The sequence below is a fragment of the Lissotriton vulgaris genome, chromosome 6, assembly GCF_964263255.1.
Source record: "Lissotriton vulgaris chromosome 6, aLisVul1.2, whole genome shotgun sequence".
NCBI lineage: Eukaryota > Metazoa > Chordata > Amphibia > Caudata > Salamandridae > Lissotriton > Lissotriton vulgaris.
The window spans coordinates 831,104,133-831,125,254 of NC_141694.1; the positions used below are offsets into that span (position 1 = coordinate 831,104,133).

The 21,122-nt window shown below is 44.9% G+C and overlaps 1 protein-coding gene across 2 annotated transcripts in view; it reads left to right on the top strand.

Annotated features, from left to right (window-relative positions):
• LOC147708065 (centromere protein H-like) overlaps positions 1-21,122 on the top strand; it is a 412,880-nt gene that overhangs the window by 275,072 nt on the left and 116,686 nt on the right. For both annotated transcript variants that reach the window (XM_086925295.1, XM_086925294.1), the window contains 2 exons: positions 7,926-7,989; positions 11,049-11,100. In XM_086925295.1, coding sequence (XP_086781421.1) covers positions 7,926-7,989; positions 11,049-11,100 — 116 coding nt within the window. The remainder of the gene's footprint in view (positions 1-7,925; positions 7,990-11,048; positions 11,101-21,122) is intronic.

Below are 21,122 nucleotides of genomic sequence, written 5' to 3' on the forward strand. Positions count from 1 at the left end.
ATTTCGGCTTGATTAGCCCCCAAAAGTAGGGAGCTAGCGTAATCCAGACGAGAAAGAATGATAGACTGAATTATCAGCTGCCTAGGGGATGCGTTGAAGAATTTTAAAATCGGTTTAATGCCACGTAAAATGCCGAAGCACGTGGCCACAACTTTTTTGGTATGGCCACAGAAACTGAGGGAGGGGTCTACCCATACCCCCAAGTTCTTTACCTCATTTTTGGGTATAGGGGTCTTACCTAAGACGGTGGGCCACCACTGGTCACTCCATGTCTCAGAGTTTTTGCCAACTATCAGGACCTCAGTTTTATTAGCGTTCAGCTGTAGGTAGTTAGATGTCATCTAATCTGCCACCGCAGCCAGACCATTTTTGAACTTAGAGGCATCCTGGCTAGAGCTATCAGAGAGACCCACCACTAGCTGCGTGTCGTCAGCATATGAAACCATGGTAAGGTCCCATTGCTTGGCGACCGCAGTTAGTGGCTGGACATAAAGATTAAATAATGTGGGGCTCAGAGCCGAGCCCTGGGGAACACCCTGCTCGATCGGATGTGCTTGGGATTAGAAGGGGGGGTGGAGACACAGAAGGATCTACCTGTCAGGAACGATCTGAATCATTCGAGGGCCAGGTCAGTGATCCCAATCTCTTCCAGGCGGCGAAGCAAAACCTCATGTGAGACCGTATCAAAGGCGGCACTGAGATCTAGCAGGATTAGTGCCGCCGTTTGACCGGAGTCAAGCATGGACCGGAGATGTTCTGTCATTAAAAGGAGGGCCGTTTCCATACTATGGCCAGCACGGAACCCATGTTGAGAACCATCTAGAATGTTATTAGACTGTAAAAAGTTGCTGAGTGTGCTGTTAGCATGTGCTTCGGCCGCCTTAGCCACTCAGGGGAAGAGAGAGAGTGGTCGATAGCTTTCAGGCTTGGTTGGGTCCAGAGTGGATTTTTTGAGGATGGGGTGACCCAAGCCTGTTTCCACTTAGTTGGTACAAAAGGAGGCGTTGATTAACTGCTGCAAAGGTGTCAGTCAGAGCGAGGAAGATTCTTTGATCAGAGCAGGCTTGAGCGGATCGGCAGGGGAGCCGGATTTAATTTTAACACATAGTTTACATAGTTCTTCGACAGAGATCTCTCGGAGAACGTTGAGGCATGAACACGGCCTAGGTCTAGGGGGAATGTACTCCTGAGATACAGTTACGACCAGGAAGGATTGGTAAATAGCCCATACTTTTTCCCAAAAAAAGGAGGCTAGTTCTTCACAGTGAAATTCTGAAGAAATTGCATGTGCTACGACCTTCTTAGTGCTGAGATCCTTAAGGACTTAAAAAATGAATTTAGCAGGGTTAGGACTAAGTCTAATCTCGTTAGCGTAATAGGCTGCTCGCGTCTTACAAATGGCTCTATGATAGACTTTTTGTTCTGCCAGGTACAGTGCATTTTTCCCTGGGTCATAGTCTTTTCTCCAGTCTCTCTCCTTTTTGCATGTCTTCTTCAGTGATGTCAGTGTGTCGTTGTACCAGGGACTTGGTTCCTGAGAGCGGCATTTGCCCCAGGTTGCTGGGATCAAAGAGTCGAGGGCCCGGGTAATCCAGGCACAAAATGCATCATATCCTATCTCTACATCATCGAAGGGGTCTAGGGGATTTTCTTTAAGGAGATGGTGAAAGTCCTCAAGCTTGAGCTTCCTCCAAGGGTGTTTGAAGACAGTTCGTTCTATGTTTTTATGGAGTTGTTCTAATATGGGAAGGGACAGTTCGACCATCAGGTGGTCAGACCATGCCACCGTGGTAGGGGTTTTTACCACTGCAGTCTCCATGTTCGTAAATATGGGATCCAGCAGATGGCCACCCACATGAGTGGGACTGGTGACCACCTGGTGGAGTTGAAAAGCCCCTAAATCAGAATGCAGGATGCTGATAGTCTGAGCCTGAGTTAGGTCAAAATGTAAATTTAAATCGCCAAAGATGCTGAAGTTGGCAGTTCCCATAGCAAGTGGACCAACTATCTCTAGCAGGGCATTTCTAAAAGCGGTGTCAAGTCCTGGGGATCTATAGATCAGTAGCCCTGAGAGAGTGAGATGAGGGTTTACGGAAATGCAAAAACGGGCGCTTTCGCAGCCCTCTATGGATATTTTGTTAGAGACAGGGGTAGCAAGACCTTATGATCACTGCTAGGCCACCTCCCCTAGTATCCCGATTGATCGTATATATCGAGTATTCAGGGGGGAGGGCCAGATTAAGCTCAGCAACCACATCATCCTTGAGCCATGTCTCTGTAAGGAAAAATATATCCGGGGCTTCATAGACAATGAGGTCATACATTTCGGCGTGGTGTTTTACAAGAGATCTAACATTTAACTGGAGAATTTTCAGCCAACACTGAGAAGAGGTTTTCAGGGGGGATAGAAAGGGGTATGGGTGTGTCAAGTGAGAATCTCCCACACGAGCATCTATTCGGGCGGCTCAAGGGGTGTAGAGGGGGGTTCGTATAATGATGGCCTAGCGGACGCACAATAAGCAGAGCTTCTCTCGAGTCGGTGCTTCTATCAGGACTGACTCGAACAGCACTTCTGGCGAGTGGCGGTGTACTGGCGCGGACGGGCGCAGACGGTCTTGCCTTTGGCGAGCCTTCCATGTCCTTATATAGTAAACGCAAGGGGACGTAGAGCAACTAGACCGCCGACCAAAATGGCGGGTCAGTGTGCGCTACCGGAAGTGTATGGTTCACGTCCTTGCTCCTCTTTCAGCCCTCCACAACAATCAGCCACAAGGCTGTGGTGGACCAGGGCACCAGAGCAGACAGTGAGATCAGGTAAGTGTTCAGGGCAAGTTTTAAAAAACAGAGCGACAGCTATTAAAATACGTGTGCCCTCCACCCCCTGAGATCGATTTTTAAAACAGGAGCATAAGCATTAGGCAAAAGCGTTACCGTTCCCTCCTGTAGTAGCGATCAACTAGCTGCTTACTAAGTCTGATGAGAGGATAGGATTGGTAGTAAGGGAGGTGAAATGGGAAGTGAGTTAGAAAGCTCTGGATGCTTAGACTCCTCTCAGCATGGATTCAGGAAGGAATTTAGTACTGAGTCAGCCCTCACCATCGTACTTGATAAGATCCGTACATCAGTAGATGAGGGCCAGACATCTCTCCTGGTCCTGCTAGATCTTACGGCGGCTTTCGACACCCTCTCCCCCTCGGTCCTTACATCCCGGCTGAGGGAGGTGGGGGTGAAGAATGCAGCTCTTGATCTCTTGACCTCCTTCCTTACAGGGAGGGAACAAAGAGTCAAACTTGGGGAGTTTCTATCTCCATCCCGTCCGGTGCTATGTGGGGTTCCTCAAGGGTCGGCCCTTAGCCCGACCCTTTTTAATATCTATGTCACCCCACTGGCCAAACTTATAAGATCTTTCGGGATGGAGGTAGTCTCGTATGCAGACGACACTCAAATCCTCGTTTCTCTACCCCATTCAGATGAACCAACCGCCTCCAAATTTAGATCTTGCATGGAGGCGGTCGGTAGGTGGATGGTTTTGAACTCTCTGAAACTGAATGGGGAGAAAACTGAGGTGATGGTGTTTGGGGGAAAAGAAAACATCTGGTCAGCCAACTGGTGGCCTGACTCCCTTGGTACCTGTCCCTCCCCCACCTCCTCTGCTAAAAATCTCGGGGTGATATTAGATCCTGCCCTCGACCTAGGCAATCAGGTGAGCAGAACTGTCTCCACTTGCTGGGGCTTGATTCACACTCTCCGTAGGGTTAGGAAATTTCTTTCCCTCCAGGCAAGAAAACAAATAGCTGTCGCTCTCATCGGCTCGCGTTTGGACTATTGCAATGCGCTGTATGCAGGTCTCAATAAAGGACAGCTGCAGCGCTTGCAGGTGGTCCAAAATGCCGTAGCCAGATTTGTGCTGGATATCCCCAGACGCTCTTCAGCCACGGCAGCCAGAAAAACTCTGCACTGGCTGCCGGTGGAACTGCGCATTCGGTTTAAGGTCCTGTGTATGACCTACAGAGCCATTGCTAAAAAGAGCGACACTGGAATTGGATCCATTATCTCCCACTATGTTCCCCGCAGAAACCTGCGTTCCTCCGGGAAGCTGCTTCTTGCAACTCCCCGTGTACGGAAAGCCAGGTGGGGCGGTAGAGCCTTTTCCACTCTGGCTCCTAAGTGGTGGAATGAACTTCCTTTGGATCTGAGATCCCTTCCATCCCTACAGATTTTCCGCACTGCCTTAAAGACCTTTCTCTTCAAGCAAGCTTATGTTTAAGATCTATGTTTCCCCTCTTGGTCCTTCCTGACCTTCTGCTAGGCGCCTTGATACCTTCGGGTTATTGTTCTGCGCAATATAAATTATTTTCAATTACTTTTATTGTTTCGAATGTGGCTGTTTGAGAAACCTATGGAATGTGGTTATAGCAGAAAACTGTGGGTGTTGGTGCTTTATTTATAGTATTGGCTACTTTTCTCTGTGAATTGGCATGCTGTGGCTCCCTTCAGAGGATTTACAGGGCGGTATGTGAATTGGAATATGGGTTGTGGATGCCGGCCTAGCTCTTTGTAATTCTCAATGACTTTACCGGACACACATTGCACAGTGACATACCCATTATGTTTGACTTGACCCTCTCTGCAAGGTCACCCGCAAAGTTTTTGCTTTCTCTCTTCCTGGTCTCTGAATGTTGTCATTGTTGGCATTAGGACTCTGTGCACAATACTAGTGCTAAATTGTTTGTGCTCTCATTTAAACATGGTAAAATTGTTTTACACCCAATTTGCACGTTTTATAATCTTATAAGTTCCTAGTAACGTGGTACTCCTGTACCCAGGGCCTGTGAATTAAATGCTACAAGTGGGCCTGCAGCACTTATTGTGCCACCCACTTAATAAGCCCTTTAAAGCATGTCTCAGGCCTGCCATTCCTACCTGCGGGCAGGGTTAAACTTCCAAAATGAACTGGCAAAATAACCCTTTTGCCAGGCCTAAATCTTCCTATTTAATACATATGTCATCCTTAAGGAAGGTTCAAAACAGCCCATAGAGCAGGGTGCATTGTATTTCAAAGGTGGGACATGTATTACTAACTTTTACTGGTGTAAGTAGTAAAGAAAACTCTCAAATTCTTTATTCAACATTGCAAGGCCTGCCTCTCCCATAGGATAACTTCAGGTACCTTTTACATTTAATGTGTGGAGTCTGGTGTCTAAACAAATAGTAATTTAAAACCCTCTTTAATGGCAAAGTTGGATTTTAAGTCACAATTCTGAAAACCCCAATTTTAGAAAGTTGCCATTTCCTAACCATTTGGTGCCTGCAGCCTGTATCTTGGGTCACATTACTAGGAGTAGCTGGCAGTTGGTCTTTGAGTATTGCTCACAGACAGTGAGACAAAGGGGTAATAGGTGTTAGCAGGATGGCCCATCTCTGACTTGATATGGGGGACAGAGCTGTCATCTACCAAAATTGCACATCACAAAGCCTCTGCCTCGGCACACACAAAGGGTTTTACACTAGTCTGTTGTGCCTCTAGACAAGCTGGGGTCTGGGTAGAGAGGCAGGAAATTCAAAACACCTGTGAGGGTGGAAACCTCCAGGATTTTCTTCTATTTTGAAGCTGACACCAAGTATAAATATTGGACCCTCGAACCCAAATCTTCAGTACACCTCTAAGCCTTTTGAACACTCAGAAGGGCTGCGGTGCTACCCTGATGCAAGAAGGACTGCTACTCTGTTGCCCTGCTGCCTAAGTGAGAAAGAATGGATCTGCATCATGAACCTAGGACCACCAGAGTGACTCCAAGGACTAGTTACTGGCCTCCCGATCAGAGCCTAAGGATTAGAAAAGGCTCCAACAACCTTAAACCCAGCACCTGGACTCTGTCTGCTGTGAGTCTTGCCCCCAAGTGGTGTCACCCCAGTCCTGGACTGTTGGAAGTGGGCCTGAATGTGCTCTGCCAGCCCAGCTGTGATCTGTTGGGCAGAACTGGTGGAGTGTTATGCCGTTTTTTGTTGAGCCCATCCTGAGCCAGAAACATCCCGACGTAAGGCTGCCTGCATCGTCTTTCCGACATCTAAGGAGAATACTTTAGAAGGATGTTAAAACGGCAGCCCTCAACAGTAACATGTGATCCTTTGCGGTAACCACCAGACCGTTAAGACTTAATTGCTAAACGAATTAGGTAATGAAATTCGATAATTTTAATTCGCTTCTTTAAATAAACTTCAGATGTTGACGCCGTTGCCCATCTAGGATCCTTATGTGAGGAGTCTCCATCATTACTATTTGTATTGAACATATATGGGCCGGTCGTTTGTCTTTATCACGAGCCCAAGGGCGTATACCTTTGAAAGCAATCATATTTAATAATATTTCCTTGCATTTATACATAGCTCTGTTCTATCTACCTTGATATACAGATTGAGCTGAAACCACAGTATATCACTGTTTTATCATCAGTTTCATGAGTAATGGACTGCTACCTGATGAAGGCATGTATGCCGAAACGCGCGTTGTAGACATCTGCCGCACTGCCTGAGTCAACGTTTTCGTCTATCACATGGATTTGTAAATACTTATGACTGTTGATGAATTTATATACATGTAACGATTAATCTGATTCCTAAATGCATAAACGAACCATTGTTTCGTCTATTTTAGTATGAACTTTATACAATTCAGAAAAATATTCTAAAAATATAAATAAATAAACTTATCAATAAAAGTTTTTATGCTTATCATGTATTTGTAGGGTGCTTGTCATACACATGTCTTTATCTTAGACATAGAGGGGTATTCTTTGGTATAGAAATGGTTTAAAATGTTTTCTAGCTATAACTTTCTTACACTAGTGTTATGCATCTCCACGCAGCTCTGCATCAGAACCACTGCTGAGTGACGCATCTCCGACGCGTGACTGTGTATCACAACACGCAATTCCTCAGACCTGCTGCTGAGCAATGCATCTCTGATGCAGGACTTCGCCTCACATGCCCCTCATTGACGGCACACTCTGACAATACAGGGCCTTGTATCACTTGCCCCGCCGACTGCTTAATCGAAACAGTTGCTGCATGACGCATCCTCAGCACAGTATGTCACAATGCTCCGCTGCCAGGTTTTAAGGAACTTTGTTCAGCGGACCTAACTTGGTCCCTGTATCTGGCCCACAATCCATCATGGTCGCCCTGAACTTGTAACTTTGCCCCAGTCCTGCACGGCCAGATAACCACTGTTGGCTCTTTGTGCTTATAACCACTATATTCACTTAGGTATTTAAAATTGCACATCTCCAGCTCTACTAATTGGATTTTTTCTAATTTATGTATCAAATAACTTGTTACATTTTACTCTATTTTTCAAAATTGGTGTGGGATTTTTATTTTTTCTTGTGTTGTGTTTTCACTTTACTACTGTTTGAAGTGCTCATAAATACTTTACACATTGCTTCGAAGTTAAACCTGATTGCTTTGTGCCAAGGTACCAAAGAGTTGAACACAGGTTAATTTATGGTTTGCTTGTGTTTCACCCTGACGAGAATTGTGGTTGCTTTTTGAGAAGGCTTTCACACCCCCTCAACCAATAACCCAATTTCCTACACCATCACAAACTAATTTTTAATACAAACATTTGAAAAGCACTAAATTATACAGCTATAATTTCTAACGCAGCACTAATTTTGGTACAGTTTCCTTGCAGCTACCTTGGATATCAAAACCAGTTTAAGCTTGACTGGAAACTTTTAAATAGGGCTTTTAGGTGCATGTTTACTTCTCTGTTTTGGATGTTAAACAGTAAAAATCACATAGCACATCTTTCTTAGTGGTCCATCTATGTCTTAAGCTCTAGGCAGGTCTACTTCAACGTCCCCTAACTTTTCCTAGACAAGGAGTATTTGGGTTTCTGCTAATGAAGTATCTCTCTTTTTCAGGTCTATCCTTGAGGTAATGAAAAATTCAATTGCATTGTACAAGAAGGTCCACTCTGTCCAATCGGTAAGTCGAAAAATAAATTGACCTTTTGCTTAAATACCTTTTTATCAGTAATATATCCATAAGCTATTGTCTATGCACCAACTGTTTGAGATTTCAAGCAAGCCACCCAATGAACAATGTGCTCTTTCTAGTTGACTTAAAGTAATAAAACAGTTCAAATGAATGAAAATATGCCTCCAACTCAAGTATTTGGCGAGCAGACCCAAACTCTTGCAGGTCCTCTCCCTACAAAGCAAAATATATAGTCACCCCTATCACACAGGGCTGGGATGGCCGTATTGAACATCAGGAAAAATGCAGGTAGCCCGCCATCACATTGGCCTGCTTTTAGGGGTCGATGTATGGAAGCATCATCCGCTAACCAGCATGTCAAACAGCCCTAAAAGAACACACTATTTTCTTGCAGACAGCTTTCATGAAATTTGTCTCCCACACCTCCAACAAATCTTCATTAAGACTATCGTACTCGCTTCCTACACCCGCCCAGTACAGAATGCAGTTGGTACTTCTCCACGCTTTTCCACAGTTCAGTGCTTAATTTGAGCTGGTGGTTTCCGGTGCTCGGCACCCACCCTTAATTGTCAGCACTGGCACATAATTGTCGACACCAGCACATTATGACAGCTGCCACATGGTGGCTCTGTTTGTATGATTTAGAGATGAGCAGAACAGCAATTGTTTGTTAATTCAGTAAGCATTAAAAACGATGAATACCTGCTGCCCCCGCTATCTTTAAAGCTTTGGGGGTCTAGAATAGTCTGAATTGTCACAATTGTAGCAGTTTGCTGGTTAGTGATTGTGCAGGTACGGTAATTGGCAATGCTGGCAGTGGCAAAGGTTGGTGCAAGCTGCAGATGCCTCCTGACTAGAGCCCTGGCACTTATGTTTTTTTTTTTTTTTTACTAATTAATCACTGCAGTGGACGAACACAAATAGTTTTAACTCCAATTGCACACGCCCACAGGCATTTTACATTGTTTTTTGTAGCCATCTCTGTGGTCAAATTGAGGTAGTCTCGGACTTGTCTGTTTAATCTTCGTGCCTTTGCAACGATAAGAAAGCTGTAGAAAAGTCTCAAGCTGGAACACTTTGCTATACTGAGGGCGAGCATTTAATTCAAATCTGGGTCTCCCAAAGACCCAGCTCCGCCTTATATTCTAGCCCAGGGGCGAAAGTGTGTTCTAACCCAACTCACCAGCCTTATCTTTCTATCTTTTGAAACCGGGAAAGTACCCAAAGAGTGGAAGCATGCCATTGTAAAACCATTGTTAAAAAAACCTCAACTAGACCCCGCGGTTATGGCAAACTACAGCCCGATCTCATTACTGCCCATCTTGGGAAAGATCGCGGAGAAACATGTGAATAGTACTATTTCACAGTTCCTGGAAGACAATGGCATTCTACACAAGACCCAGATGGGCTTTCGGCCAGAGCATAGTACGGAGTCTGCTCTACTCTGTGTCACCAATACATTTTAAAGTATTCCAGACCAAGGAGGGGCCGCTGCCACTGTACTATTAGACCTTAATGCGGCCTTCGACACGGTAGACCACAAAATCCTTGTCAATAGGCTTGAAACAGTTGGGATTAGAGGTATAGACAACAAATGGGTGGCCTCGTTTCTGAGCGACAGATCCTTTCAGTGTATGGAGGCCGGCATTCTGTCCGACACTTTTTCAGCCCCTTAGGGAGTTCCCCAAGGATCCTCCTGGAGTCCAAGCCTCTTTAATGTTTATATGAGCCCACTGGCTAATATAGGACAAGAGTTTTGACTCTCCATTGTGTCATATGCTGATGACACACAGTTAGTGGTGTCAATCGCTGACTCCCATAACTACAACCATAGGTAACTGACCTCGTATTTGGAAACAATTGGAACCCTTGATGGCGGATTGCAGTCTTAAGCTGAACGGGGACAAAACTGAGCTTATGATCATGGCCAGCAATTTTAACCCTTGCTTAGAGATCCCCCCCGGCCAGCACACTGGGGCCCACCCCCAACCCCGAAATGCTCCATAAAAAACCTGAGGATATGGCTTGATCAGAATTTAACTATGGGGACACAAGCCAAAAAACTGGCGGGTACATGCTTTGGTGTCCTCCGGTAGCTTAGGAAAATTCTTGGCCTTCTCCCAGAGAACTCAAGAATGACAGTGGTTCAAGCCCTGGTGGTCTCAAGACTTGATTATGGAAACTTGCTATACCTTGGGTCACCTAAATATGTCACTGATCGGTTACAGGTTGTACAGAACGCAGCAGTGAGACTACTTTTTAATATACCATTGAAAGAGCAACACTGGTTACCAGTCCAGACCAGGATTAAGTTCAAAGCTCTCTGCTTGGCACATAGAGCCATCTATGGGAGAGGTCCAGCCGTGCTACGAACTCTGATCTCCCTCTACTTACCCCGCTGCTGTCTCAGATCAGGCTCAAATCTTTTTATGACCACCACAAGAATAATGAGGTCATGGTGGGGAGGAAGGTCGTTTGCACATCTGGGGCCCAAACTCTGGAATAGTATAGACCCAGAGTTGTGACTGACTCATAACAAACGGTCCTTTAGAAAGAAACTCAAGACTTGGCTTGTCCCTAACGCCCACTCCAGACAGCTGTCCTTAGCTGTTATAGCGCTGGGATGCACGTGGGTAGCCATGCGCTCTATAAATCCCTAAACCTAAACCCTCTGCTGCTTGACTTGCATGTAATGCGCACATGGTGGCGTCATTATTCCATGCATGGAAATTGTACTGTAGAAATGACTTCTGTGATCTTCAATGATCTTGTTCTGTGGTATCCATGTTATTAGCACTTCCATAGCCAACTAAGGCAGAATATAGCCAAACAACAAAAATGGACAGCATAAAGAAGGGAAGTAAGTTATAGAAAACAAAAATGTGAATCTCCACCCTCTCCTGCCCACAGTAGTTTATACTCTTTTAAGTTTACAATATTCTCTGTTGTAGCTGAGATCATGGGGGAGCAAGACAGTAGTTTGGCATGCTGTTTTTTCAATATTGTGTAAGAGGAATTGCCTAACCAAACCCTTGTATCTGTTCCAGAAAAACCAGCTATTGGAAGACCAAGTATTGGACGTTCGCAGACGCAGGATCGGTATGTATTATAGGCACAGTTTGTGTTATTGCACTCATTGGGTCAGACTTTTTAATTCCTTAATTTGAGACTGCTCTGGTTTGTTATTAGGTAGACTGTTTGTTGGATTCACATGTGGCAGTCCAGGAAAACTGAATGTTAATGGTCTCTATGATGGAGGCGTTGATAGTGTTCCTGATCAGGGTTTAGATTCAGTGCAGCTTTCATCTTATCAACTGTGCACGGTGTTGAACATAGACACTAAAGTAACATAACAGACTTGTTTTAATAGAGCAATTTCACCCCTGAGGAGTCTTAGTGTTTGACAGATAATCGATTTGTATTGTTACCAATTAATTTGCACACATTTGATAGACCTTGGATGGATGAATTAGAGTGGGCCCACCAGGATTTGAACCTGTCAAATTAAAATCCCTGGATTTTATATATTTCGTCCACTGAGCCACCAGACCCTGCATCTTAAGGTGATTGCATCTATGCTACAGTGAGTTGTCTAATTCTTAATCCAGCCAAATCAGATTTCCTTCAGAGAGGAATGCAATGGTGCATTTAAGGAGGTTGCGATGTGGACAGCAATCTTTACTGACCGCAGGGGATAAATATTCATTCATGGCTCTGAATTTGGGGAAGACCTTTCATACACTAGCTTGGCAATTTTGTCTTTTGAGCCCAGCTCAGAAGAAATTTGGCCCGACATTTGCAGCATGGGATTATCTCTTCTCTATGGACGCTAGAACTTGAGTTAAAATTGGCAACATTTTCTCTGAAAAGTGCATGTTGCAGAGCGAGATGGTCTCAATGCGGTCTGCTTTGCAACTGTTGGTAGCCACCCATCTCCATGATAGGTTTGGATGGGTGTAAGGATTGCAAGCGCTGCACCAGTGGTGGTGTTATATGCAGATGACATATTGGTATATATATGGAATTCTGCTGGAGTGACCAATAACCTTTTTAAACCAATGCACTTTTTTCCAACATTATCTGGTTTTACCATTAATTGGCTGACGTCACAGTGGGCCCCTCCCTGGGAGTGATGGTTTACCTTTCATCTAATCACTTCTGGATCATGGAACTGAAATGGCAACAGGTTTCATTTAAGTACTTGGGAATAGGTAAAAAGATATAGCAACACGTTGATCTGAAACATTGTTACTTAGGGTCCTTATAGATCAGAATATGTCTGGGCAAAATTTCCATTACCACTAAAGGGTAGGGTGTCGCTGGTAAAAAAAAATAATGGTGGTACCCTGGTATGTATGTATGTGTATATATATATGTGTGTGTATGTGTATGTATATATATATATATATATATATATATATATATATATATTCAATGAAAAAACCATAGGTTTTAGGCCATATATAGTTAGGGATTTGCATTTACAAAACCTTATTTTACTCGCATAAAACCATTGAAATTCCATATATAGTTAGATGCGCTAACTATATATCGCGCACCCGCAATCCACTGCTGATGATGTCACATATTACATCATTCATGACATGGTCAGTGACATCACTGATGACATCACTGATGACATCACTGATGACAACTCAAATGACATCACTGATGACAACATCCAGTGACTGTATGTTTCTGTAAAGTTAAAATATGTCTTACATATTGAAGAATGAGTGGATGTATAAATGTCTGGATGAAGGATTTAGTAGGTGCATGACTGATTGTATGAGGGAGTGATTAAATGTGTCTCACTGAGTGCATGGATTAGTGATTAAACTGTATTAATTTGTGCATCATTATATCTGTTCTGTAAACTGCTGCATGTGTTGATCAGTAGCTATATGAATAACTATATGGGTTATTGATTGGTTGCTCAAGTATTTGTATGGGAGACTGAGTATGTGTGTGGGTGGCTGGGAGGTGTGTGACTCTGTGCATAGATGTGTAAGCAGTTGATTCACTAGGTGTATGAGTTCAAGAGTGCATGTGGAAACAGCTATATGGGCGGTTGACTGTGTGCATGAGTGTATTGGTGAGTGAATGGATATCTCAGTGCTACATGTCAAAGTAAGTACATATGTAAAACACAGTACATGTGAGAGTTAACATATATAAATAACTGTGCATAAGAGCCAGTGAATGTGTGAGTGGCTGTATGGATCATTGTGAACATGTATCAAGGATTGTATAAGAGAGTAAATATGTGTTAGAATATGTTTCAATAAGTAAGGTGTGTATAACTGTATAGTAGAGGAATTGGAGGTGTGTTTGATTCTTTGCATGACTGTCTAGGTGTATGAGTAACTCCATGGATGAGTGACAGTCTGTGAGTGTCTGTTTTCACTGAGTGTATCTAAGGATATATCAGAGTCTGTAGAGGTTCATCGTATTAACACATGAATGATGTCATCTGTGATGTTGTCAGTGATGTCATTTGAGTTGTCATCAGTGATGTCATCAGTGATGTCATTTGAGATGTCATCAGTGATGTCATTTGAGTTGTCATCAGTGATGTCATCAGTGATGTCACTGACCATGTCATGAATGATGTAATATGTGACATCATCAGCAGTGGATTGCGGGTGCGCGATATATAGTTAGCGCATCTAACTATATATGGAATTTCAATGGTTTTATGCGAGTAAAATAAGGTTTTGTAAATGCAAATCCCTAACTATATATGGCCTAAAACCTATGGTTTTTTCATTGAATTTTCAAGGTTTTGTAAATGCAAATTCCTAACTATATATCGACTATAACCTATGGTTTTTTCTGTGAATTTCAATGGTTTTTTAATAGCAAATATGAAAAGCTTTAAAATGTCAAGTACGTGATAGATAAAAACATTTTCGTATTTATGCACGCTGATGTGCTTTGAACGCTGCCCCCCTCCCCTCTTTTCTCTTAGTAGTACTCTCTCTTTGCAGATAGTGAAGAGTAGTTAACGCAGGCCTTTGCCCCCGTTGTAATCCGTCCGGCCTGCTTGTCTCTCCATTTGATTGATTATTATCCAAGCATTTACTGTTTTACAATTGATTCTCTTTGGTTCATTCTCTATTTACAAACAAGCACAAAGTCGCAATACTCTGTTTAGTCTTTGCAGATCGTGAAAAATCGTGTAAAAAAATTAAAGTAATCGAGCAAAATCAGTAGGCCACTAATTGGATCTCTTTTTGACCTCGCTAAAATAGAAATATTATAAACAACCCTTCATGAGAAATACGAAAATAGTGAGATGAACTGAGCTCCACACCATGAGGGCTGCAAGACAGCTCGGCTCCGTCACCCATCCCGCCCAAAATAACGACAAACCCTATGCAAATATTAAAAATATAGACAACACACCAGCAAAGAAACAGGGTAAAACATTTTATTAAATAACTATTTACATAACGTTGGTTTATAAGATGATGTCAGTAGTGGACCGATGTGTGAATAGGTCGGAAGCAGCACAAGGCGCCAAGATCCGGATGGAAAGTCCTGGATGTTGGGTGCCATAGTTCAGAGTTCTGAGTTTGAGCCTTTTTCAATGCCTGTGCTTTGTTGTTTCCCCTCCATCAAAAACAAAAAAAAAATATAAAACTGTGCAAAAATACAAAAAAATCAAAAAATGTTTACAAAAGCAGTGCTTGTAAGACTGTCTGAAGCTTATTTCCACCTACTGCAGCTTCACTATTCTCAAAGTAAGTGAGGGTCGTTTGTGGACCTGACTGCATTTGAAAACAATGTTATATGGTACCTCCCTAAACCGCTTGACGGAGGCCCCCGAGGGGCGGTGTGATGGCACGGACTCGGAGAAGACGCTTGGCTCCGACCCCCTCCCCAAGTCTTATAGCACTGGTGTAGCCTGAGATCGCCCCCGACATAGGCGGCCGGCTCCCGGGGTCCGGCGGAACTTTTTGCCTTTTGATGACTCTTCTATTCTGGACTTTGTCCCACAATCCGTTTGACCTGAAGACACGCTGTAGTGGGGCGCCCCTTTACCGTTTTAGTTGCCATTCCGCCCGCTTTTGCTACACTGTGCCTCTTCCGCCATTCAGCTGTTTACCGCCCGCTCTTGCGACTACAGCGTCTCGCTCACCATGTAGTTAAGTTGCTCCCGCTCTTGCGGTGCAGCGATAGGCGGCTGCCACAGGACTCTCAAAATGGCGGCCGGCTCTTCGGTTTTGGGCCTGGTCCACTAAAATGGCCCTGGGACACCATGGAACTCGGACGCTTCCCTGATAGGGCTTGGGTCCCATTCTCGAAAGTGTCCCCTCAGCCGTGAAGATTCTACAAAAGTCTTGGGGGCCCCCGACTCCCGCAGGCTTCTGGTGGGGAGCGGCTGCCATGTCTGCTCGTGGAATGGCCACGACGGAGCTACGAGATGGTAGTGCTCTCATGCTGACGCCAGCTTTAGTCTGAAACATCCAGAAACACTGTAGACTACCAATTCGATCAGTTCCGGTAGCGCCCCAACATGACCCGGAAGAGAAGAACTTGCCCTCCCCTCTTTGACTGATGGTTCTTGTTGCCTGTCCCCTCTGTTGTCATTTAACAGAACTTTTTGGACTGCTGAAAGGGGTTGTGTTCCGAACGCTGGTTGGTGGAGACATTTTGACTATATTCTTGACCTACGTTGTCGCGTAATGCGTTATATGACACGCCGCGTTAGCGCACCCGGAAGTGATCCGGGGCGCGGCGCGCAGCGCGTAACGTAAGCATAACAGCTCATGTGACTTGTTAATAAAACTTTTCATTGGTTCATTTTACTTTTGTTATTTTAATGATGAAAAGCTTGGTCATATGACCTAAAAATTACGCTTTTTATTGTTTTCGAACATTATTTTTTTTAAAACATATGTTATAATATTCCAGGCTAATGTACTTTCCCGGAAAATTTACAACTGTCCTGCAAGTAAAATATATTCCTTTTTCGAGAAAAAGGGCGTTTCTTCGTTCCATGACGGAGCCGTTGAGTAAAAGAGACTCGGCCTGCTGTCTTAGTCGCCGATACGCCTGATTATCAGATTCTTATCGATCACTTTATGTTGCAGGAGTGGAAAACACAACTGCCCTTGACCATTTATCTTTACTACGTTCCTACATATTATACCTTTTATCCGTCATGTAATTGGACTGCTTTATTTCACTTGCCTTTTACTGATTCGAAAACAGTGACTAAAAGTAAAAACTTTACCATTGTAAATACTACTACCGTGTTTTGTTTTAAAAACCTTTATTGTGAAAATGTCAGTATACAAATACGGGCCTATAACCACGTGGGCCGGCCACGGAGCAAACTGAAATCGTATATGATGAGGAGACATTTACACTGTAGAGGAACGTAACGAGCGGGCCATTAGGTTGCAAGAACTAAGGTGTCTAACAGTTGCGGAATCGGTGGACGTACATTTTGTAATTAAAATAAGACAGGGCCACTTACAATAAAATTTTCTAGATATACATTTGCGGGCAAGGAGTTACGAGTCCCATTTATACCGGCGCCATTTTGGGCGAGGCCGGGCAGGTCCAAGATATAGTCAAAATGTCTCCACCAACAATCGGCCAGACCAGAACCCCTTTCGGCCCTTTATGCTACAAGATGGTGTCTTCCATTCAGAAAATATTGTTGGCAGCATTTTGAAAGGAAAGATAAACAGCCGTTCTCCTAGTGAGTCTCACATTGTTACATTTAGGAAGAATGTTGAAGAGTAATATGTGGAAAATCTGAAGCCATTTTTCTACAAACTCTCAATCAGCCTAAGTCATGGGCGATCTTTGTCCACACCAGGGCAATAGTGAAGCTGCAGCAGGTGCAAAAGAGCTTCAGACAGTCTTACAAGCACTGCTTTTCTAAACATTTTTTTGTATTTTTGCACAGTTTTATATATTTTTTTTGTTTTTGATGGAGGGGAAACAACAAAAAACAGGCATTGAAAAAAGCTCAACAGTGCAGGGCGCCTTGTGCTGGTTCCGACCTATTCACACATCGGTCCACTACTGACATCACCTCATAAGCCAACGGGGCACCCCACACTGACTTTCGGCGCAGCATTGTAGGATGGCCACACCAGTGCGGCAACTTGCTGGACACCACCTCGGTGCCATCCGGATCTCGGAGCGTTCGAGTCGCTGTACCGCAAGAGTGACCGGAACTCAGCTGGTCACGCCGTCTTTCGGCGCAGCATTGTAGGATGGCCATACCAGTGCGCCAACTTGCTGGACACCACCTCGGTGCCATCCGGATCTCGGCGCGTTCGAGTCACTGTACCGCAAGACTGACCGGAACTCAGCTGAACACGCCGTCTTTCGGCGCAGCATTGTAGGATGGCCACACCAGTGCAGCAATTTGCTGGACACCACCTTGGGCAACAGTGAAGCTGCAGCAGGTGCAAATAAGCTTCAGATAGTCTTACAAGCACTGCTCAGAACTCTCAACTATGGCACTCAACATCCAGGACTTGCCATTCGGATCTTGGCGCCTTGTGCTGGTTCCGACCTATTCACACATCGGTCCACTACTGACATCACCTCATAAGCCAACAGGGCACCCCACGCCGACTTTCGGCACAGCATTGTAGGATGGCCACACCAGTGCGGCAACTTGCTGGACACCACCTCGGTGCCATCCGGATCTCGGCGCGTTCCAGTCACTGTACCGCAAGAGTGACCGGAACTCAGCTGGACACGCCGTCTTTCGGCGCAGCATTGTAGGATGGCCACACCAGTGCGGCAATTTGCTGGACACCACCTCGGTGCCATCCGGATCTCAGCGCGTTGTGCTGCCTTCGGCCTATTCGCACATCGGTCCGCTACTGATGCCGCCTCACGTGCCAACGGATTTTCTACGCTTTTTGTAGCCCTATGCCGCATAACAGGTCATGTGACTTGTTTATAAAACTTTTAATTGGTTCATTTTACTTTTGGTTTCCTAAAGATGGAAGGCTTGGTCATATGACCTAAAAATAACACTTTTCATTGGTTTAGAACATTTTTTTTTCCCAAACGATGAAAGCCCCACCTTGTTTCTGGATGTTTCAGACTACAGCTGGCGTCAGCATGAGAGCACCACCATCTCGTAGCTCCGTCGTGGTCATTCCGCGAGCAATCATGGCAGCCGCTCCCCACCGGAAGCCTGCGGGAGTCGGGGGCCCCCAAGACTTTTGTAGAATCTTCACGGCTGAGGGGACGCTTTTCGAGAATGGAGCCCAAGCCCTAGCAGGCAAGCGTCCGAGTTCCAAGGTGTCCCAGGGCCATTTTAGTGGACCAGGCCCAAAACCGAAGAGCCGTCCGCCATTTTAAGAGTCATGTGGCAGCCGCCTATCGCTGCACTGCAAGAGTGGGAGCAACTCAACAACATGGTGAGCGAGACGCTGTAGCCGCAAGAGCGGGCGCAACTCAGCTGGATGGCCGCCACCTGGGGAGGCCCGTTCACGCCGCCTCCCCCACGCCCCCCCCCCGGGCCGCCCCATGCCAATTTTCGGAGCAGCATTGTAGGATACCAAAACCAGTGCGGCAGTTTACTGGACATCACCTGGGTGCCATCAACATCTCAGCGCGTTCTACTGGCCTTGGGACTATTCGCACAACAGACCGCTACTGACGAGGCCTCCCCCCGCACCACCCGGGACGCCCCACGCCAATTTTCGGAGCAGCATTGTAGGATACCAAAACCAGTGCGGCACCCAGGCGACATCACCTGGGTGCCGTCCAGAACTCAGCACGTTGTGCTGCCTTGGGACTATTCGCACAAAAGACAGCTTCTGACAATTGTTGCTTTTTTTGGTGAAAAATGTTTAAAAGTTTTTACAGTTTTTGTTCCGTTCATTATATTTAAAAGTTAATAAAGTTTTATAATCTTACTTTGTTGGAGTGTTATAATTTTTTTTAAAAACGGGTGAATGAGGCCTTGAATCGGGTTATTGTCATGTGTGGGCTTTGCAAGTGTACTGCTACAGGATCGGACATTTCAAACTCAAATGCACGTTCTTTTTCTTACCTTTCCGAAGCATGGAGCGCAATAGCAGGCAGAGAAAGGGTGATGCAAGTGTTGAACACTGCCTAGCCTGGAAGTTGCTGGCAGTGCCCCCCCACCCCCGCCCGCTCCTGAAAGAGGACACACACACACCGCCGCCCCGAGTACTTCACAGAACTTTAAAAGACCATGCGCTTGTTTATGAGGCTTAAATGGTTTATCACCCCTTCTAGAACCCCTGCATCGACCCTCTGACGTTTCCTGGAAGAATTACCATGTAACACAATACCAAGCCCTGTCAGCTGAAACCCCCGAGGAATCATGGGGCATATTATCAAGGGGGTTTATCTCCGCTTTTTTGGCTTTAAAAGCCAAGAAAGCGGAGATAAAATTATCTCCCTATTACCAAGCTGTCGCTAACACCAGTTAGTGACAGCTAAAAGGAGATAGCGACCATCGTGGGCCCCGCTTTGCATGTCAGTGATAGTGCCCTGAGCAGTTCTTAGCCATGTTATCCAATGGGAGGTGGATAACATGGCTAAGAGCATTTGCTCGATAATACATGAATATCGCTGACTTTTCTGCGATATTCATGCATTGCGGCCGTTTTTTATCGCATTTGCGATAAACCTTGCTAATAGCAAGGTTTATCTGCGATAAAAATCGCCGATGTGCGGCGATAATTTTCGTCTCTAAACAAGTTAGAGACAAAAATTATCGCTAGTTGTTGGTAATATGCCCCCAGGTTTTTGCTTGCAGAAATCGGGAGGCGGGAGACTAGCACTGAAATCAGTAGTCTCACGCCTGAATCGGGAGGGTTGGCATGTCTGGATTCTCTACAGCTGGGGCCATAAACTACATCCGCAGGGGTAGGTGATAGCCTGGGACCAGCCTGGCATCTAAAATGGCTGCCGTGCACGACAAAATTGTGGCATTGGAAAAAAGGCAAGATGGCGCAGACAATGTTTATCAATAAGGATTCATTTATAAAAAAATATTTTATCTCAGTGACAAATTGGCGGTCAACACTTCCTGATTTCCATCGAATCGAACGTTAACAGACGTCACGCAGCAAAAAAAATAAAAAGCTCACGCACAGCCGCTGGAAGAGATGTATCAACATATATGAGCCTCCTCAGCCACCCTCATGAAACATAGGGGATTAGGATACGTCTCCCGCACCCCCTTATACCTAGTAATTTAATTAAAACGAAGCACAAAATGGCGAATTCCCGTTTCGCTACCAGTTTGCGGCCCAGTTCGCGGCCCGTGAAGCGCTTCTACCGTGAAAAATCATTTTTTTTTTATTTTCCCCACGGGACCCTTTAATAACCCCAACAACATTCCTAGGGGGTCAAGAGGGGTATACCTTGCCCCCTTTCATTAAATTCCCCCTTCGTTTTTCACCTCTTCTTCTCTCTCGATCCTACCGAGAGATAAGATGGCGGCCGCTCCGGACTGTTTAGAATGTTGACAGACACCGGGGAGCCAATCAGCTTCGCATCGCAAAGTTCCGTTTCGCGAAAAGTAAGCGATCCGGAGCGCAGCCTGGAGCGCTGTTACAGATATATATCTTGATTTAAACGTTAATTTCTCAAAAACTACTGGAGCACATACATTGAGACCTAGCAAAGGCACATCGGGCTAACAGTCCCTACAATTTTGCCAAGTTTCGTGCAAATCCATTCAGCCGTTCGAGCTAAAAGTGAGTCCAACCGCCCTATGGAAATTAACATGGGAAAAACGCGTTTTGGGACCCCCCTTTTTTCTCGGCCCCCCCTCGACAAAACCCCTCCAAATTTTCAAGGGCTGCTCAGAAACAAAATGTGCCATTTTCCTGAAAATTTCAGCCGATTCCGTCCACAAACGCCAAAGTTATTAGACATAGAATTTTCAAAAATCCCATAGAGAAAAAATCCTAACTATATATACCTACTGGCGACCGCCAGTAGGTAATATATATATATATATATATATATATATATATATATATATATATATATATATATATATATATGTATGTATGTATGTATGAATATATATAGGAGTGTACTCCCTTGCGGGTAGCATCAGTAATGCCAGCTTTGTTTGGGTATTACTT